The sequence below is a fragment of the Pinus tabuliformis genome, chromosome 2_1 (genome assembly GCF_031772625.1).
Source record: "Pinus tabuliformis cultivar Carrire ecotype Pingquan chromosome 2_1, CPIR1, whole genome shotgun sequence".
NCBI classification, from domain to species: domain Eukaryota; kingdom Viridiplantae; phylum Streptophyta; class Pinopsida; order Pinales; family Pinaceae; genus Pinus; species Pinus tabuliformis.
The window spans coordinates 852,531,304-852,547,276 of NC_142299.1; the positions used below are offsets into that span (position 1 = coordinate 852,531,304).

Below are 15,973 nucleotides of genomic sequence, written 5' to 3' on the forward strand. Positions count from 1 at the left end.
ATCTGTGAGTATTGGTAAAATTCTAGTAAGAGGCTGGTCTCTCGCCTGAACTCATGGGCTCTCTACTGAACTTTTACTCTACAAACTGTCACCCTGGTTTCTGGGCCGGAAAACCATCTTTTGGGACTGGAAATCCAAAACCGGTATCCAAAAAATCGTAAAGCTTGGTTTTTTCAAAATTCATAGAGATCTGCGAAAGGTACCCAAGGTGACGTGTCCCGTACATATGGGAAAAAAGAATGTAGGTTTATCCCATTCCTGTCATATCGCCTAAATGGGTGTCGTAAGCCTTAGTTAATACTCCTGGACATCTGGCTTCATATGATTCTGAGCCCCCATTTGGAAAGTTGAGACCATCCTTCCCGCGTCTTCCTGGCACCAGAACCTCTGTCAGAAGAGCCTTAAATTCCCTCATTTGGCATTACTCCATCCAGGTCTTATGTTCAGAACGGTCAGCTGATTATTTATTCCTGGCACAAAATCCTGATTTGGAAATCTATCCCTTAGTCTATATCCCTGAACAGCTGGATACTTTCCTTCCCGAGTCTTCATGCCGTCAGTACCTTTTGTCAGAAGAGTATTAAAGTGCTCTCTCTTGGCATTTCACGATCTGGGTTGTATGTACAGGTTTTTGCCATCTACTCATTTATTTCGGGTATGAGACCTCGATCCGGAAATCTATATAGGACATAAAGTACCATTTATTTTTAGCTAGGGGGTAGAGTTTGGAGGCGCATGGAGGGTGGGTCTGATGCTTCGGCCACGGAGGCCATGGTACTGGCAGCAATTCAGGCTGAGAAGGATTGGGGAGGTGCCACGTTATCTGGAGGATGGCAATCCACTCTGGACGACGTGGTGGTCCTACCATCAATGCCTATTGCTGACAAGGATGGGGAAGGGTTACGGAAAGATCATCCTTTATGGGAGGGAAAAAAAAAGTGTGTTTCAACAGGAAAACAAGGTCATGCATGAACATGCAAGCCGCTACAACAAGGCGCGCAATCCTGTCAAAACCACTCCCCCGCCTGCTGCATTAAAACTAGACAACGTCCACTTGACTGAGCGTATAGAAAGTCTACAGGAACTTGCTTTAGTGGGCAGGTGGCATTTTCCAGACATGGATGATGCCACGATGAGAAAATGGCTTGAGGTTCAGTGGAAACCACTGATTGGATATCTTCCCATTGTTTCAAATCTCATGAAGGAGTGGTATTGCTTTCACTTCTTAAGTGCCAGTGATGTAGAAACCATTCTGATTCGCCCCTGGGTTCATAAAAGGAGTTTCCTTGCTCTCCATAGATGGTACATTGGGTATGACCCTTTGAAAAACACTCCGTCTAACAACTTGATCTGGGTCAAACTCCCAAACCTTCCCCTGGAGATGTGGTCTAAGGAGACTCTATCTGAGATAGGTAATTCCATTGGAAGATTTATCTATGTCGACCCAAGATGCCTGGGGGAGAAAGACAAGCGAATAGTGTGGATTCTTATTGAAAAGGCCTACAGGGGAGGATTTCCTGACCACATTGAGATTGCTTGGCGGGACTTAAAAATAAATCAAAGACTAGATTTCTGGGGCATCCCCTTCAGATGCTCTGCATGCCACAGGACAGGCCATCTTATTAAAAATTGCTCTCGACGCCAGAATCTAAAAAGCAGATTGTTTCATCAAAATACTCGAGTAATTTCGCCCCTGTCTTTTGAAAAGGAGAAGTTTTCTCCTATAGCCAGTTTGTCTCCGACGGAAAATGATGCTGTGCAAGAAAAATTGGAAAACAGTCTCAATCAATCCCCTCAGTATTTCTCTCAAGACCTCTCACAGGGCATCGGCACCAAGCCTGAAAGCTCGTCAAAGACTGGATGCAATACTGATAATAAGTCTCAATCTTTTCTATGCAAGCCTCCCCCAGAACCGAATGATGAAAAAGCTATACCTTCGCCCCCCCCCGATCATGCAGCCCTTCAAGGACTTTACAGTGGGATCCCAAACCATCTTCATTTCATCATCCTCACTGACGCCCAGGAAAATTCCATCAGCAAAAGGCAAAGAACCGATGGTATCTCCAACCCCTCTCAACTCCCCTGTCTCATCACCAACAAATTTGTATGATAGCGACTTAGATTTTCTTTTAAGCAAGAAGTCTATGGAGTTGGAACCCTTAACCATCCATAAACCGAAAAAACCTACACCTCCCTTCATAAGCCCAAATTCTGCAAAAAATATAATGGTGAGAAAGAAGGTCAAAGGAGGTAGTAGACATTTTAGAGGGTCGTCAAAGGATGCAGATAGAGGTATGAGAAACCTATCTCTTGTAAACGTTCCCATCTTTGACATGTCAGAAATACAGCCTCTTAGAGAAAGCGTGGCTGAGGAAAATCCCAAATGACTTTTGTCATTTCTATGAATATAAGAGGTCTGGGGGCAGACCTCAAATTTTTGGCGCTAAAGAATTTATTCCACTCAGCTCAGCCAAAAATTATTCTAATTCAGGAAACTATGCATAGCAAGCATGTGTCCATCTCCTACTTTAGGAAAATGTTTCCCTCATGGCATCTGGTAGCCTCGGAAGCTAAGGGTCTTTCAGGTGGGCTGGTGGTTTTATGGGACCCTGTCTAGATCAGAGCCAAAGCTTATAAGTGCTTTGCGGGCATTCTAATCTCAACATCCATCAGAGGAAGAGACTGTCCCATTAACATCCTGAATATCTATGCCCCTTATAAGAACAGGATTCCTTTCTGGGAAAAAAATTTTGCCTCAGAAATTTTTGATATTGATTCATTGATGATTGCAGGAGATTTCAACGTAACTCTAAGCTCAGAGGAACGATGGGGAAATTGCAGGAAACGAGACCCGCTTGCTGATCGCATTAAGTATGAACTCTTGCACAGGAATCTCGTGGATATAATTCCATCCAAAATGATGCCTACATGGGACAATGGAAGAATAGAGAAGGCGTACATTGCAAAGAGGATTGATAGGTTTATTGTACACTTTAGCATTATTGATAAAATGGGCATGCCTTACTCATCAATTGAGAACGTCTTCATATCCGACCATAGACCGATTTATCTTGGCTGGAGGGATAAGGGCTTTAAGAATGGGTATCCATTTAAATTTAACAGATTATGGTTGGAAGAGCCAGATTTCAATGAAGTCATATCAAATACATGGAAGGAATTGTCTGCAAAAGATATGATGCCCCCGTTTATGACCTTCAGAGACAAATTATCCTCTATAAGAAAGGTAGTAAAAGAATGGCAAATTAAAAAAAGACAGATGGACAGATTGGCCCTTAAAGAAACTCAGAAGGAATTAGATAGTATTTCCAAAGTGCTTGTTGAAAATGCAACAAGATGATGGAGCTTAGTGGAAAGGAGTCGCCTTCACTAAGTGGGCTTGCAGGCTATTTTTGGCGCAAAGTCTATTTTTAGAATATGTCTATTTTTAGACATATGGATCATGGTCTATGAGTTGCAGGATGCTATTTGTGGATGATTGGTCATGTTGGTAAAAATAGATGGACTTCTATTTTCAGACATATGGGCGGATTCTATTTTTAGACTGCCAGGCTAAAAATAGAACAGTCTAATATTATTGTCTCATAAGAATATTTGGACTATAAACATTATCTTATCCTCTTGGAGCACTTCAGTTTGAGGTACAGATGTGGCACATGCAGCTGTCAGAAGGAAATACGCTTTCTTTGTGGGTCAGTTGAGCTATTGCATGCAGGACTTCAGTTAGAACTCATGTGGTTGAGTTTCGGTGGAGTTGATTGTGGAGTTGATGGAGTTGTGTTCAATTTGACTTGGTTAAACTAGATGTATTTAGTCTAACTGCACAATACACTAGTGATGAGTGATTTGAATTAATTGTTAAATTAATTCACTAATTATTAACTCATAAAGCAACTGAAGAATACATCAGTTAACTCAGTGCATGTACAGTTCAGTGGAGACAGGTGTTAGAGGTTGAGATTGCTATCAGTTGTGACTATAGTTGTGCATGAGATCTTGCACAATCAGTGGGATTGAGTAATTCCAATGAGGATTGTGTGGTTCAGCCAAGGAAATACGAGTTTGCTTCAGCCATTCATCATTATTCTCATGCAGGATTGTGCAGTGGAGGCAGGCTAGCAGCGGAGGAGATTTGAACCTGTGATTGATTCAGATCTGAGCTAGTTTGTGTGTAACAGGTGGATATAGTACTGAGTACTTGTGAGGAGTATTGTACTATGTATTGTTACATGTTCTCAATCATTATAATATACAGGTAGTGTGGGGTTTTCAACTGTATGCTTTCCCCGGGTTACATACTGTGTTAATGTGTGCATGCAATTGATGTTTCATTATTTTTAATGCTGCTAAATTGATGATCAACGTAGAGGAGGTTATGTATTATGCATATATTCCGCAATAGTGTATAATCAGGATAATCTCTGTGAATAAGTGTTTATTATTCAAAATTTATACATGGTATCAGAGCTGTTGATCATCAGATCTATTATTCAGAAAGTTTTTACATCTTATTTCTTCAGGCAGAGTCTGTAATTGGGCCAGGTAGCATCTGGATTCATCCTTCCTTTGGAAGGTGAGATATCCGGTAAAAGCCCATACAGTCAATATCTGTAAGAGAAATAATTTGTTCTCATGAATTTTTAGATCAGAGGCGGTTGAGTTTAGAGCTGGTGGAATTCGAATTTGCAGCAGTGTTTTCTTGGTGTCAAAGTTGAAATGTCTTTCAATGGATTGCGATTGGAGTATGCTCTTGAGGGCAGCTCGAATTATATTGCATGGAAAGACAGGATGGAGGCGGTGTTAGATGATAATGGGCTGAAGGAGTTCATAGAGGCTGAGGTCCCAAAGCCTACTGATGCTGCTGAAGCTGTGGTTTGGCAAAAGAAGACAACAAAGTGTTGAAGGATTCTGTTGGAGGGCGTGAAGGATCACATCGTGTCCAGCCTGCATGGAAAGGCTTCTCCATACTTGATGTGGAAAGAGTTGATAGATCTATTCCAAAGCAAGAGCGATTAGAGGAAGCTGGCGCTTAAGGATAAACTCAGAAACATAAAGTGTGAGAATGGAGACAGTGTGCCCAAGTATCTCACAAAGTTCACCCAATGCCGGGATGAGCTAGGAAGTGTGGGGGTGACTGTAGATGATGAGGACTTGGTGAGCTTGGCTCTCCTCGGTCTTCCGAAGAGTTGGCATTCCTATCAGGACTCTGTTAATGGTTGGGAGAAATTTCTAGGATGGGAGAGACTTTGGTCAGATCTTGTTCAAGAGGAGATCAGGCAAAATACCAGGGACGGATCTTCATCAAAGGCATCTGAAGAAGAAAATTGCGCTTTGGCTGCCAAAGCAAAGAAGGGGAAGGAGAAGGGTTCTCTTTCCTAATCCAGTTCTTCCAATGATGGGAAGAAGGTTGACAAGTCGAAGGTGAGATGCTTTCGTTGTCATGAGTTGGGCCATTATGCTACTAATTGCCCAAAGAAGAAGTCCAAGAAGGGATCCGGGGAAGGATCTGAAGGTGAGGCACTTGCTTCACAGTTTGAGTTGGATTTCACACTCTTCGCATGCATGGTTTCATCCATGGTGGGAAGTGGTTGGTTTCTTGACAGTGGAGATTCTTTCCACATGACCGGTGACAAAAGTTTGTTCAGTACTTTGGAGGAGAAAGATCTCCAAATACTCATAGCGATGGGTAATGATGAGAAGTATAGTGTCTCAGGTGTAGGCACGGTTATTTTTCAGAGGGAGCATGGAGCTCCCCTTACCTTGACCAATGTCAAGTATGTACCAGGACTGAAGAGAAACTTGGTGTCAATCGCGATGCTGGAAGACAGAGGCTGTGATGTAGTCTTCAGTAAGGGAAAGGTTTTCCTTAGACACATCACCACTAGACATGTGAAGCAGATTGCTTCACGGGTCAAGAACCTGTATGCTCTTGAGGTTCAAGATGCATGCAAAGCCTTGAGCAGTGAGGCAACTAATGGAGATTTGGTGGTTGAGAGGGAGCATATATTACCTTTCAACATGCAGAGCCAGAAGAAGTCTCAAACGATTATGGAGGAGCCATGATTGGTGCAGCAGCTTAAGGAGGTTGTGGAGCAGCCACAACAAGGGAAGCTGAGAGGAGATCGAGTAGAGACATCTACTCATGCAGAGACCTCCAGTAGGGGGAAACTTCGAGCCAGGTGGGCTGAGGGATCGCATGTAGCCATACCTCCAGGTAGGAGGTGGGGTGATGTGGATTGATCGTCCCAAGGAGGAGGGGCAGGATCCTTGAGGTACCCAACCTCTTGGATGAGACCTTGCTACGGGAGCCCTGATGTGGAGTAGCAGGAACTGACTGATTGGGTAGAGACAGATGCGGATGGAGCAGCAGAGAGAGCGACAGTGTAGGGAATCCCAGGACAGCGCATAGCTAGCAGGCTGCAGCAATGCAAGAGGCACAAGTGTTTTGCACAGTGATAGGTGGCACAGAGAAGTGTGCAATGGTGTAAGATGCATGAAGATGTTGTAGTAGCACAGATGTCAGAGAGAGAGCACTTGTCAATGGCAGGTAGAGCTTTAGCATCAGAGTATGTTCCTAGCCCAAGAGAGTGGTCAGTTGGGAGTGTTTTTGTTCCTAGTGTTGTTGGAGCAAGTGGATCGAGCAAATTTGTTGCATGCAGAACATTACAGTTGCAGGATAGGGGTTGCTGATAATCCATATCTTGTTGAGAGGGAGTGTTGAAAACGCAACAAGATGATGGAGCTTAGTGGAAAGGAGTCGCCTTCACTAAGTGGGCCCGCAAGCTATTTTTGGCACAAAGTCTATTTTTAGACATATGGATCATGGTCTATGAGTTGCAGGATGCTATTTGTGGATGATTGGTCATGTTGGTCAAAATAGATGGACTTCTATTTTTAGACATAAGGGCGGATTCTATTTTTAGACTGCCAGGCTAAAAATAGAACAATCGAATATTATTGTCTCATAATAACATTTGGACTATAAACATTATCTTATCCTCTTGGAGCACTTCAGTTTGAGCTACAGATGTGGCACATGCAGCTGTTAGAAGAAAATACGCTTTCTTTGTGGGTCAGTTGAGCTATTGCATGCAGGACTTCAGTTAGAACTCATGTGGTTGAGTTTCGGTGGAGTTGATTGTGGAGTTGATGGAGTTGTGTTCAATTTGACTTGGTTAAACTAGTTGTATTTAGTCTAACTGCACAATACACTAGTGATGAGTGATGTGAATTAATTGTTAAATTAATTCACTAACTATTAACTCATAAAGCAACTGAAGAATACATCAGTTAACTCAGTGCATGTACAATTCAGTGGAGACAGGTGTTAGAGGTTGAGATTGATATCAGTTGTGACTATAGTTGTGCATGATATCTTGCACAATCAGTGGGATTGAGTAATGCCAATGAGGATTGCGTGGTTCAACCAAGGAAATACGAGTTTGCTTCATCCATTCATCATTATTCTCATGTAGGATTGCGCAATGGAGGCAGGCAAGCAGCGGAGGAGATTTGAACCTGTGATTGATTCAGATCTGAGCTAGTTTGTGTGTAACAGGTGGATATAGTACTGAGTACTTGTGAGGAGTATTGTACTATGTATTGTTACATGTTCTCAATCATTATAATATACAGATAGTGTGGGGTTTTCAAATGTATGCTTTCCCCGGGTTACATACTGTGTTAATGTGTGCATGCGATTGATGTTTCATTGTTTTTAATGTTGCTAAATTGATGATCAACGTAGAGGAGGTTATGTATTATGCATGTATTCCGCAATAGTGTATAATCGGGATAATCTCTGTGAATAAGTGTTTATTATTCAAAATTTCTACAGCACTGGACGCTAACTCACTTTCTTTTAGCATGAGATGTCGCATAACAGAGCTTGAAAGGAAAAAACAACACTTGGTGAAGCAGGAAGAGGCTTTTTGGAGACTCAAGAGCAGGGCGATTTGGCTCAAGGAAGGTGACAGGAACACAAAATTTTTCCACAAGTTTGCAAATTCCAGGCGTGAAAGAAATTCCATATGGAAAATCAATGACGGTCGGGGGGGATTCCTATTCTCTCAAAAAGAAATCACAGAGGAAGCTGTGAGGCATTTCAAAGACCAATATAAAAGAAGGGATGAGTGCAGATTCCAGGATATCTTATGGGGTATTGATCTGGTTCCAAAAATCTTTGATGACCGAAAAAATGAGTGCCTCTTTCAGCCCATAACAGAGGAAGAACTTTGAGGTGTTATGAAGGCTTTTAAGAAGGATAAATGTCCTGGCCCGGACGGCTGGACAATAGAGTTCTTCATTCATTTCTTTGATATCATCAAACAAGACCTGTTGAGGATGGTTGAAGCAGCAAGAATCTCAGGCAGCATACATCAAATTACAACTTCCACTCAGATAGCTCTTATTCCAAAGAAAATGGATGCGGTCTCCTTTCAAGATTATAGGCCGATTTCCTTATGCAATATAACGTTCAAAATCATCACAAAAATTATTGCGGAAAGGATTAAGGAGACATTAGCCTCTTTTCTAACAAAGGATCAACATGCTTTTTTAAAGGGAAGAAATATTTTGGATGCGGTCGCAAATACTCAAGAAAGCCTGTTTACTATGTTCTCAAAAAAATCAGAAGCTGCCATTCTGAAAATTGATTTACAAAAAGCATATGATTGCTTAGATTGGGGGTTTATTAGATGCTTATTAGCCAAGATCGGCCTGAGATCAAATGCCATAAGCTGGATCATGGCATGCGTAGAGAACGTGAACTATGCTGTCATCATAAATGGGATTCCTTCTCCTTTTTTTCAAGCGGAAAGGGGGTTGTGTCAAGGGTGCCCCCTCTCTCCTCTTCTGTTTATCCTTGCAATGAATTCTTTAAGCCTTCATATAAATAGGGAAGTCTCTGAAAATAGGTGCAGGCCGGTTAAAATCTACAGGAACAACTACATCTCGCACAATTTGTTTGTCCACGATGTGCTCATTTTTGCAATGCTTTGTAGACTCTCGTGGACATGTCTAAATGACATTCTATATAGGTTCCAAAACGCTACTGGATTACAAATAAACAAGTCTAAATCTATTCTATTCCACAATGACGTCAATATGGAAACAGTGATATGGATTTCTGGGCTGTTTGGGGTAGAGATGAGGTCAATCAAGGATGGTGTTAAATATTTGGGCTTTCAGCTAAAGGCTAAAGGTTACTCTAAAATGGATTGGCAATGGCTAATTGATAGGTACTATAAAAAGATTTCTGCCTGGGAATACAAGTCTCTATCATTGGCAGGAAGGATAGTTCTAACACAAGCAGTTTTAACGCAACTTGCCGTATATTGGGCACACATCTTTTATCTTCCTGCAAGTATAATCCAGAAAATGAACAGGATAACTGCAAATTTTATATGGGGTGGAAAATTTGAACAGAGAAAATATCATCTTACTAGTTTGGAGAAGATCTCAATGCCGAAAGTCTCAGGAGGATGGGGATTATTGGATTTGAGAACATTCGGGAAAGCACTCCTGTGCAAATCACTGTGGAGAGGAATTTTCGGGGAAGGGCCTTGGAGCTTTACTATAAAAAAGAAATATATGAAAGGCAAAGACATGGAACACTGGTTCAGAATAGGAAGGATCGGAGCCAAGTATGGGTCGGCTATATGGCTCAGTTTTCGCAAAATAGAGCAATATTTTCTAAAGAATCTAAATTGGAGCTTACAATCTGGCAGCAGAATCCTTATTGGTATAGATCCCATCATGTGCGGGCGAGAAAGTATAATCATTCCCGAAAGGCTTTTAATATTTTTCCATGCTAAAGGTTTTTTTACATGGGATAAGCTCATACAAGCATGGCAAGGTCCACTTCCTCTCTGGAAGGAAGCCATTGAACTAGGTATGTCAGAGCTCCTGGCAAGGCAATGGAACACTGTCAGGGATGTTTTGAGAAGCTGCGGTTTTCACAAGTCCAGGCCGGAAGATTACCTTATATGGAAGGCACCAAAAGCAAATTCTCAGGTGTGTGTAAAGGACATTTATAAAGATATGATTGGCCAAAAGACCATAAACTCTGGTCCCATGTTTCCAACAGTTTTCTGGAAAACAGGTTGCTCTCCCAAATTAATACTCTTCTCTTGGTTGGTGTTCCACAATAAAAATCTGTCCTGGGAAAATCTAAAAAAAAGAAAATGGCACGGGCCAAGCAAATGCTTAATGTGTGAATCAGCCGAGGAAACCAACTTTCATATGTTCTTCCAATGCCAATCTTTTCAGAAAATATGGCATGATTTGGCTTCTTTATATGGTTTCCCTATAGTTTCTCATGTTTCTACGCACGCAGCATTCGAGTGGTGGAGTGGGCAGAGAGAGTCATGGAGATCTATAATTATCATTGTCTTATGGTGTGCATGGAAATGGAGGAACAACATAATTTTCAAAGAAATGAAAGTGCCTCTCAAGGATATCATACAACAAATCATAACCATCTATGATTTCGTGCCGATAAAGCCACCCAAATTGAAAAATGTCAACAGAAATGTACAGAAAGATTATCTCTCAAGGACCCCTAGGGCGTTTTTTGATGGTGTCGCACAGCAAAATTCTTGTGGATGCGGGGTTCATATTATTATGGATGAGAATCTTCAATATCTTATATCATGGAATGGAGGAAGGGGCACAAATAGCATGGCTGAGGCAAGGGCTCTAGCAGGTCTTCTTGCTTTCTGCATTTTTCTTGATATACAATCCATCTCAATTTTTGGGGATTCCAAAATTATGATCGATCATGTCAAAGGAAATTGCCATATCAGGAGCTCACACCTCACAGGATGGATGGACAGGATCATGTTTTATTGGGGACTTGTGAAGGAATGCTCTATTCAACACATCTACAGAGATCTAAACCAGCAAGCGGACAGTTTGTCAAAGCAAGGTATTCATTTAGAATCAGGTTCATGGTCCATGAAAGTAATTTACAAAAAGTTAGGACCCACGCAGAAACGCCTCCGTGTAAAAAAATGAAGATAATGTTAATAGTTTTGGACGGATACTAAGCAAATTAAAACGATTTATTTCTTTTATAACCATGTGTATTATTAAAAATCTGTTTGGTTTTTTAGATGTAGTAATTAGCAATTGTTATTGTTAATTTAACATCGTCTATGTGGTTTCGAAATTAAACATATAATTCCATGCTAGAATTAAATATAATCCCTGTTGTGGCTCATTCTTTCTCTAATAAATAATGTTAAATTTATAAAATATAATTTTTCTACTTTGATATTGGCCGGATGAACTATTCTACGTATCACTGTTTTGCCAAATGTAAAGAAATGGTTCTACCACAAAAAAGCTTAATTGACGCGCGTTAATCTTTGGACTTGGTCTGGTTTCACTTGACACCGTGCGGCTAGTCGACTCACGACATTCTTTCAAGGAGTTTACCAACTCTGCGCTAGAAGGGAATTGACATTTTAATTGATGCCAAGTTTGAGTGGGTCAGGCCACTATGAGGGCGGGCATCAGCTTCACTGTGTTCCGTTTCTTTCTGTGCTCAAGAATTAGACTGAAGAGTCCACGGTCCTCTCAAACCTGATATTTCTAATATTACGCACACTTGCCCTAGCACTCAACATTACCAGAGGGACTCAGTGCTCACATACAGAGTCTAGAGTCTGACGGAAATAATTCAATTTGTGAAGATGAAAACGGTTGTCAGAAGACTGGAAATTAGGTCGACTCCAAGTCAACAGCAGAAATGAATGCAGTCGTCAATTCCTGTAATGCACTGGGGAATTCTTTTTCTTTTAATTTTCTCTTTTACACAATTTTATTATTGTTAAATTTATTTTTAGTTTTCATTCACACAATTTCGTTGTTAAATTTATTTTTCATGTAAAAGGAAGTGGGTTAAGTCCAATAGCTGAGAACTGGACTGTCATATTACATATTTATATTTATGAGTTAACCATTTTTTTTTTTTACAGGATGTTCAATTTGTAATACAGACAGAACTTACAGTTGGATGACAGCAACGTTTCTATGGATAGTTCGGTGCAGAATTATAAATAAATAAATAAATAAAAAGTAAAAATAAAGTTCGGAACAGAATTATAAATAAATAAATAAATAGTAAAAATAAAGTTCAGATATAGAATTATAAATAAATAAATAAATAAAAGATAAAAATAAAAATAAATTTACTCTTAAAGGTTTGTACGTCTGGACAAACCTATATGTACAGTATACCTAGGGTTTCAGCCTTCCAAGGATGTAATTTTTGCAGATTTGATATGTGTAATTTTGATCTTGCCCTAAATAAATGTCTGAAAAGCAGATAAGGGTGGTCGAATTTTCTTAATATCCTTATTGATTTTAATGCAGATAATTTCTAGGGACAACTTTTAAGTTTGTTTGTTTATTTTATGCAAACCTTCTAAACACATATCCAATCCCCTTCAATAATCTCCACATATCCAATCCCCTTCAATAATCTCCCTTACAGTAAGCTCAAATTCAGACAGAAGTAAATAAATTCTATAATTTGGTGAAGGGTTTTGGCTTGAACAATTATTCTTAGCTACTGAAACCTCTTACGAGGAAGAGAGACATCAACACATAATACTTATTCACAATTTTGACAGGAATGACATATATATATGATTGATAGATTTATACATTTAAATATCTGAATTAGTTACTTTTAGGGCTTGCAAGGTCTCAAGGGTTTAAAAATTTGGTTTTGATACCAGAATGTAAGAACCTTAATCTCAAGCTAATTTCAAAATAGCAGAACATGAGATTTTAAACACAGAATTTAAAGAATTAATCTAAGGAATACCAACCTGTCTGCTTTGCTGAAAATCTATCTGCTCTATTGCAATTCTTGTCCGGATTTCTGCTTTGCTAAAAATCTGTCTGCTCTGTTGCAAGTCTTGTCCGATTGCATTACCAAAAAGGTCAAAAACCACCTTGCCAAAATGAGTACAACCTAGGTACACAGTTTTAGAATGCTTTCTAGTCGAAGCAATCTGATCCCCTGTGCCCAAAAGCCCAAAAACTCTAGTACAATCAAAACTCAAAACTCTAGAGTGTCTGTATCTCTGTGTTAAATTTGAAATTTTTCTCTGTTTTTCCTCCTTCCCCTTCTCAAGATTTCCTTCCTCCTTTTAATTCCCCATCCACCACCTTCCTCCCATCTCCGTGTCATTATTTTGATACGTGTAATTTTTATAAAACCTAATCTTATTTGATTTTTGATATTTTATTCAAATATGGAGATTTGATTTCATAAAGTTTATTTATTATTTTAATGAATTATTTTAATTTATAATTTTAATTAATTTTAAATTTTAAATTTTTATTTTTAATTTGTAAATTAAAATTAATATTTTCTGTTAGTTTAAGGATTTATCAATATATAGTGTGAACATGCAGGTCCATGCATACGTAGCTATCATATGGAGGTCATGCTAATACTTATATTTTATTTATAATTATAGGTGGATCATTACAGGGACTATATAATTTTTAAATTTTTTTAATATTTATTGTAAGATGTTATTAAGTTTTACTTGTATTTAATAATTAAATTTTATATAAATTTAGATATTTTATAATTAATTTTTTGACCTATGTAATTGGAATTTGTGTCAATAGATTTTTTAAATGGTTAATTATTAAAAAAAAGAGGTCAAATAAGTTTAATGGACCATATTTATGATGAGACGTGCACTTTTGGCTCATTAATCTATGCATTGAGAAATAACATTTTCATTTTCATAGCTAATCAAATTAAAGAAAAATAAATTAAAATAATGTCAAAAAATAATAAATTTCAATATTCAAAGTTAAACTATGGAAACTTGATAATTTTTTTAAGTCAACCCCAAAATAATATGAGTTTGACCATAAACTCAATACATTTAATGGAGTCACTATGATGGCTTAAGAACACAACTTGGAATAGTATGGAATGCTTAAAATCAAGGAAAGATAACAAGTAATCTGCGTCACCAAATTTCACAACAATATTTTTCTAACTTTCGTTGGTCATGAGTTCCTTTTAACTCTCATCTTGATGTTTATGTTCTTTTGTTCTACAATTATTAATTAAGGTTTTTGGGAAATCTTCCACCTTCCGTGACTCTCAACAATCTTAATGCATTATCTTACTGTGGTTACCTTGACATGGTAATTTGGTAAGAAAAAATTCATTCTAGTCAATCACTTGACCGAACTTCGTTTTTGTCTATCAAAGTCATATTTAAGGTACTTATCTAGGGGGTAACATTAACCGGTAGCACACTGCACTTCCCATGTCGTAACACTTTTGGTAATGTGTTATCATCATATATATTTGTTTTCAACTTTAAATCTCGTTAAAATTAAATTCTATATTCTTTAGTTATCTTGCTCAATTATCTATTCATTTTTAATCGACCTTTTACCTGAACCCTCCTTTCATTCTTCAAGGCGTGTTAATACAATGAAATCTTACAAGTATTTAATATATATGCTCATTGTTGTGTGTACCTCACACGTGTGTGTCTGTGTGTGTTTGTGTATTCTTAGATTGTCATTTTCAACTTATGATATTGGCAAAAAATTTAAAGTAAAGGTATAAAACTAGCAAGGACCGGGTTAAGAGTTCCCATCGTAATTGAACTTATTGTTTCAACTTATCTCACATCTTTTAGATATCCTAATTATTTCAATTAATCAAAAGTCTATATCATCTTGTTTTCAATCACACTTAGTTTTCCTAATTGCAAGGTTGTTATAAAATATACCATTTAGTGAATCATTCTAGGATATAGTGTTGCGAGTCGGTAAGTCACTAATTCTTCAGTCCTCTACATACACAAGGTACAAATTTTTTCCTAAAACTATCTCGACTCCTTTCCCATGTTTAGGTCCATTGCACTACTTAGTAAATTTTCATCTTTTCGACTCTAATCTTACTCACTTTATACTTTCTAAATTTTGATGTAACACAAATATATTTTCTGGATGTCGACAACATTCTTCTGATGTGCTTCCACGTCTATTTGGTGTCATGGAGTAACCCAAATACATTTACCACGTTCCTTCCAATTTTGAAAATTTCAATTATATTGTTTAATTATTATTTCCAAGACCGATTTTCTTTCATTATATTTGTCACAACTTATCTTATTTCGTTGGTTTTTGATAAGGTTTCTTATCCAGCTATTCTACTACAACTCTAGACCACCTACCTATTATAATCCTTCATGTTGATGGTTTATGCTAGTTTCTCTATTATGGGAACCATTCTTTCTGTAGCTCCCCTTTTCAAAAGACCGTTTAGTGCAAAAGTTCATTAATTCCTTTATCATTTTGGACTTTATTTCCATTGGCCAACATGATCACACTAATCATATTTATACCTAAGGTATACTATTGACATACATTTTTTCTCTTTATCTTTTATTATCACCACTGGTAATATCTACCACATCAATTGAAAGGATTCCCAACCATTCCCACCAATCCCCACCATTGAATCATATTTGTACATATATTTTGTAATCATGAGCATCCTACATCCATATTCAACTTGGAAAAGAGTTATCCTTATGTATGCTTAACTGGCTTCCTTAAGTATATCTGTGTATAATGCATTTCACTTTATTTATAACAAAGGTTCTTTTTTTTTTTGAAAACGTACCATGCATTCGTCGTGTTAAGTATTTTTACAATGTTGCTAAAGCTTTTATTCCTTTACAACTTTCTTCTCATTCGCGGATAGGATTCAAAAAAAAATTAGGTTTATCATCAATGGTTTTCTTCATTCATCCTTTCAGTGAGGTTCTTAGTCAACATCTAGTATAGGTGCAATTTATTGGAGATGATAGTGAACCATTTCTTACTTTGACTCCTTTTAATACATGTCTCCTTTCTTGACCAAAAGCCTCATAAGTATCATTCTTACGAATAT

The 15,973-nt window shown here is 38.2% G+C and overlaps 1 protein-coding gene across 1 annotated transcript; it reads left to right on the top strand.

The window, feature by feature from the left end:
- The first annotated feature begins 9,123 nt into the window (after window positions 1–9,123).
- LOC149203334 (uncharacterized) lies at window positions 9,124–11,034 on the top strand. The gene is made up of 2 exons (XM_089401833.1): window positions 9,124–10,032; window positions 10,288–11,034. The coding sequence occupies exons 1-2, from the start codon at window positions 9,124–9,126 to the stop codon at window positions 11,032–11,034; spliced, it is 1,656 nt and encodes a 551-aa protein (XP_089257959.1).
- Window positions 11,035–15,973: the final 4,939 nt, after the last annotated feature.